This window comes from Drosophila grimshawi, unplaced genomic scaffold (assembly GCF_018153295.1).
Source record: "Drosophila grimshawi isolate 15287-2541.00 unplaced genomic scaffold, ASM1815329v1 contig_848, whole genome shotgun sequence".
Classification (NCBI taxonomy): Eukaryota; Metazoa; Arthropoda; class Insecta; order Diptera; family Drosophilidae; genus Drosophila; species Drosophila grimshawi.
In genome coordinates, this window is record NW_025063692.1 from 22,937,349 (window position 1) to 22,943,357 (window position 6,009).

Genomic DNA, 6,009 nt, shown 5'->3' on the forward strand with positions numbered 1-6,009 from the left:
TTGCTTGGGGCCGGCTGCTTCACTTTTGCTCTCACTCCTTTTCAAATTTTCTATTACTGTTGTTGTTGTTATGTTGTACAAGAAAAAAATGTTTTCAGACCTCTGAGTTGGGCGGTGGAGTGGTGCCTTCTATATTATCCTTAACGATTTCGAGGACGCCCCCCAGCGACGTTTTTTGTAAATTTTATTTTATTACTATAACAAGACATAAGTAGGCATAATGGAGCTCTATAAAATATTCAAAAGCAATTGGCATAGAAAGTTTCAAAAGAAAGTGCGAGAGAGAGGGAAGGAGAGTGGGAGAGGGGAAGATGGGGAAAGGGGAGTGCGGGGAGGGAGGGGGGGGGGGGGCATATGAGGCCTGAAGCACTCGGAGCTGGCCGGAAGCAGTGCGCCTGGCATTTGGAATGCCGAGTGTTAAGCGATTAACGGCATTTTCATTGAGCGCCCGCTAAAGGTTAATGCACTCCAAAACTTGAATGGTGTCTGCGGCACAGGTATGTGACTAGGGGGGTGGAGGAGGGTGCGGGTGCTTGAGTGACTATGGCAGTAACCACATCCTTGAGTGCCGTCACAACTTGACAGCATTTGACACTTTAGGAGCCAGGCACAACAAGAAAACAAAAAATTTCCATGTTTACAATATGCGGATGCAAATGCGGATGTGGCTGCGGAAGTGGCACCGACTTTTGGCCAATTTGGCGACGACATATATATACACACATACATACATATATACGTATATAAATATATATTTACTCCATTGCACTATGGGTAAAAACTTGCTAATTTCGCTAATTTTTTCTTATATCCTGAATCCATTTGAAGAAGAGTAAAAAGAGTGGAATGATTTTGTGTAAAGTCACGTAACAGGCAGAAGGAAAAGCCTCCGAACCCATAAACCTTATATATATATATCTGATTAGGATTAACCGGCGAGTCGATAGAGCCATCTCCGTCTGTATGAACACGCGGATCTCATAGACTGAAGCCGACAAAGACTTCAAACTTGGAATATGAGTTCTCCTATATCCCGAGCAGATCAAGTTAATTTCATTTTACAGATAACGGCCTTCGTTTTGAAATCGAATATCGAAAGACATTGATTTTCGATAGTAATAGGACTCCTAAGCATACTAAAAAAATATTTGAAAGGTAAATTTAGCAATAAAACTAGTATATTTTTAAGAGCTAGATTGAGTGTATATCATAGTCGAGCGCACTCGACTACATCATTCTTACTAGTTTTAATTTAGTCATACAAATGTTCGAGCTAAGTTTTAGGCCTCTGGCTTTAAGCTTCGAATTAATGCCAACAAAACAAATAAAACGTTGTCGTTTTTTCCCATAGTGCATAGTGCAAGCTATCGTTGATGTCAATCATATTCACAAGCGACTTGTCAGACGATAATAATCCGCAACAACGCGCCCAGGATCATCATGACTTTTTACAACTTTTCATTTTCGCGCTTGAGCTGCTTTAACTGCCAATGATGAGATGATGACGGCGACGTCGGATATTTCGCGGCCTAAGTGAGCAAGTGGTACACGATTAGGGTAACCAAATGCCAAATGGGCGTGGCAGGCATATGTGCTGCAGCTAACTGTAGCTGTTGGCAACTATATAAACAAATGAGCTCAACGCAAATGGCTTGGAAAATATGTCGCTGACTTTTATTGGCGCATTTAGGCAGCGGCTGAGCTGCCTGAGCAGCTGCCCGGGAAATTGGAGGAGTTACTGCCCGCCAAACGCTTCTTCAGTACACGCAAACGCGAATAGATAATATCCCAATCCAGATAGGCGCCCACAATATATCGCGAATTGTGCTCAGTGTCATCGTAGCCAGTGCGACCATGCAAAAGTCGCAGATTGTTAAACGTCAGCACATCGCCGGGCTGCGTCTTAAAGGAGTGGGCATCCATGTGAGCCAGCTTCACAAAGCGGGCATACGACTCGTACCAGGGCAGCACCTGATCCAGGGGCACATTGAAGTGGCTGTCCCGCTGCGGCACACTGTGATTAATTCGCGTATACTCGCCGGCGGCATCCAAACTGTGGTGGATGTTAGTTGTTAGTTAGTGGTTAGTTAGTGGTACTCATCAATCGCTTACCAGATGACGGGCGCACGCCAAATGTTGTGAAACTCACACCCATTTTCACCGCCAATGTCGTTCCAGTCGACAATCGTCTGGGTGAGACGCTCAAAGTCCAGCGGATGATCGCGACGCAATCGGTCCGCTATGTGAAAGGCATCCACGAGCAGATTGCTGCCGCCATGCGATTTGGTCTGCACCACACAGTGGAGTATGTTGACGCTGGGCTTGTACTCGTAGTACGGCAGATCCGTGTGCAGCGGCAGTGGCAGTGAGAGATAGGCATAGTTCTGGGCACCTGGCTTGGCCTGCACAATGAACTCCTCGCCGTATGTGGTGCGTCTGATGAAGCCCACCCGTTCGGCGAGGTGACGCACCACGCCCTCGTCCAGTGGTGCACTGTGCAGCAGGGCCACACCGTAGACGGCCAGTGCCTGTAGCCAGTGCTGTACTGCAGCATCCTCGGACATCACCTGCTCGTAATCGAACCGCTGGGCGATCTGCTCAAACTCTCTGCCCGACCAGTGGATCGCTGGTGGCCGATAAAAGTCGTTGAGGTAATCCCGTTGCGTTTTAGCATTAAAGCTACGACGTTGCAGCCAATCCAGCTCGTAAGTGCTCTCATGGCCATCGCTCCAGCACACCCGAAGCTGCTCCTTTTCGGTGTCCATGTGCAGGGATAGCGGACGCACCGTCGCATCGAAGTCTTGCCAGTTCAATTGGCGGGACTGCGAGTTACTGTGAAAGCAAGCCGGACAGCGACAATTGTCTCGCAACCAAACTCCCGGATAGGTCAAAGCAGCTGAGGTTGCAACCTGTGCCAGTTGCACCTCAATGTTGGCTTCATCAACGATGCGTGCGCTCAGCCGGCGGCACAAGCCACTCAGCGTCAATTGCGAAAGGGCACTTTTCAAGTTCCGCGCCAAAATCATAATGAAATGTTTAATAAACTGTCAAGCAACCAGGTCGAATGAACCGCCCCGCTTGAACGTCCAAATGTATTTCACGAATGTGTCAGAAAGTGAGACCAACATCAGATGCGGCCTTTTCTCTTATCAATGGGCAGCGTCTTGGACTTTGACTGCCAGCTCATTGTAATCAATGAGAATGTTTCGTATACACTGATGAACACTTTTATGTATTTACGTACTGATACTGTACACTGTACACTCAAAAAAACAATTGCCCTGAATTTAAGAAATTCGTCGAATTCTTGGCTTATCACCTTGTTATTTCTAAAGGGAAATGTTGTATTTTTCTACAAATCAGGGTTTTTCTTTTCTTAATTTCAGGGTCGATTTTTGTAGAACGTCAACAAAATTTGACTATTTTCAAGTGTTTGTTCCTTGTATGTGTAAACACAGAACTTTAGCATTGCTTGTTTTGTTACTTGTATTATTATTAAACATTTGAATCTTAAGATTAGACATATACAAGCAACATTAAAATTATGAAAATATTTTAATCTAAACCCTCCGGCCGCAAGTGACTTACCACTGAGCAAATTTTATTATTTCACTCTGAAATTCACAGAGATTTTTCTTAAATAAACTTATACTTTTTGAAGCATTTATAATTAATGCGAAATTATTTTCAACTTTAAACGTAAATCGAATTGGAAATGGAAACTTGTATAATATAGCTTTTATTTATATAAATACCCAGATATCGGTACTATGTCTTTATTTAAAGAATACTCGCCAAATTGTCATTAATTTGCAACGTATAGTTCTGACTTCCTTCCTTTCTTTCTAGCCCAATCATTTCCAATTTTATATTTGGATTAATCTGATTAAAAACTTGTTGGTTTGTTCCCACTGCTCTTTAAAAAGTATCCGATAATTACTGTTTTATAAAATTAAACAGCTCAATCTATCTAGACAAGTGCAATAGATCTATATTATAAATAAGGAGCTTAATCCATCTCAATCTTATTATTTTCAGCTAACATTTTCAGACTGTGTATGGTATTACTAAAACTAGTTACACAATTACCAATAATTACTCAAACTGAATGCTGCAATATTGTACCGGTTCAACGAAGCCTAAATTCAGTAAGTTATCAGAATTATTTTGATTTCGCTGCTAACTGGGAGCTTTGCGAGCTTAGCTGATAAGGGCGACTCATCGCTGAGTGTTGTTTGTAATCAGTGGCAGAATCGAGCGAGAATCGTTCAATCGATCAATCAATCAATCAATTGAATCATCTTTGTATTCGCTGGCCAATGCATTCCAGATGAAACCACTCAAAACCGCTAAAGCCACGGACGCAGCAAGTGCGGCCTTTTAAGGGCCTCTGCCCTGAGCGATTCTCATGAAAGCAATAAAAATTGCAGCGCCTGCAGCTTGCTTTGAGAGTTGATGCAAGTTGACCTGTTGCACATTTGAATGGTAGCAGCAACATGAGTTGCAAGTGGGGGTAATGGTTGTGGTGGTGATGGTGGTGGTGGTGGTTGTGGCGTTGTTGGTGTTGGTAAAGCAGTCACTAGCCAATGCCCAAACAGTGGCCTGCTCCAGACCATTTACAGCGTGCACAATAAATTCCTCATGCCGGAGACTTTTGCCAGCAAACAACAATTCCCAAGCCAGTGGCCATAAAAATGCGGCTCACATGTGACAACGATTTGTACTTTAGCTCCATTTATGGCAACTGCCTGATGCTCCTCCGGCAACTTTTGTTGCTGTTGTTCTTGCTGCTGCTGATGCTGTTGCATTTTTAAAAAGCGGCTTTCCTCTGTTTGTGTGCTTTACAAATCGCCAAATCGCAAAATCGCATCGGATTATTCAATGTGGAGACTCTACAGCGATGAGCCGTGCCCGACCACCCAATTTCGGTGGTATGGTTGCTGCTGGTTTTGGGATGGCTGCTGCTGCTGCCGCCTCCTCCTTCCACCTACCACTTTGGCTAGCTCCCCTCGACGCTCTTTCACTCTGTCATCTCGCACATAAATATTGCAATATTTGTGCCAGCTTATGTTTTGGTTGGGCTTGGTGGTATGGGTTACAGCTCCCCAAATGACGGCCAGCAACAATTAGGTCAATTAACACCCAACCCCTGCATTAAACCCGGAAGCGTTTACTTTTATGACTGCACGCGCCAGCATTTAACTCTCTCACTCACTCTATCTCTCTCTGTTCCAGTCTTTGTCACGCATACACTCGGAGAAAAATCCATACTGAAGAAAAAGGCTTGTTTAAGAATTTTGTGGACACATTAAAAAACTTGGGAGTTCGAATATTTTACATTCTAAATTTAAGAAAAAATGTTTTGGAATTTAGATGTGATAAACGATTTATCTTTAAGAAATATACCATTCTAGATTCATGATGAAATTTCTTCTGAGTGGACGAGGAGTGCAGCGTCTTGAAAGCAAAGGCTTTTCGGCCAGAAGTTTGCGATGGCGTTCACGATGATTATCATGTCACATCCTATCACTCAATGCTTTTATGAGCCTAGGCAGGCCATAACAATGGCACGGCCACTTAGAGGACAGCCCCCAGCCCCCAGCCCACATCTCTCGCCTCCCTCCTGATATATGTAGTTGGGCATCAAGCGAAAGATGTTAAAGTCGAATCCAAGCCCCACACTCACACTCACAACCACAGCCACACCCACACCCAAAATGTTAACAGTTTTCGTTTCATGTAATTAAGTGCTGCTGATCCACTAGTTTTTATCTTGAAGAGCTAAACGGAAGGACGAACAGTGAAAGCATTTTGGGCTAACCGGGGGTCGTAGGTGGGGGGAGGTATGGGTCAGAGGATTCAGTGTCTTGTGTTTGCAAACTGTCTGGGCGAGACAATGTTGTACGTGCCACTGTCCGGTGTACGCTGTCCGCCGTCCGCTGTCCGTTGTTGTCCTTTGTCCGACTCCTTCTGCTGATTGCACTTGAGTCAAAACGAAAGCGAACCGAA

The 6,009-nt window shown here is 44.3% G+C and overlaps 1 protein-coding gene across 1 annotated transcript; it reads right to left on the reverse strand.

Annotated features, from left to right (window-relative positions):
• Nucleotides 1–1,652: 1,652 nt before the first annotated feature.
• On the reverse strand, nt 1,653–3,098 carry LOC6565424 (gamma-butyrobetaine dioxygenase). The gene is made up of 2 exons (XM_001991121.2): nt 2,113–3,098; nt 1,653–2,053 (listed from the first exon to the last, which is right to left on the reverse strand). Exons 1-2 carry the CDS (start codon nt 3,024–3,026, stop codon nt 1,687–1,689), a joined length of 1,281 nt encoding a protein of 426 aa, XP_001991157.1. The 5' UTR covers nt 3,027–3,098; the 3' UTR covers nt 1,653–1,686.
• Between the last annotated feature and the right edge of the window lie 2,911 nt (nt 3,099–6,009).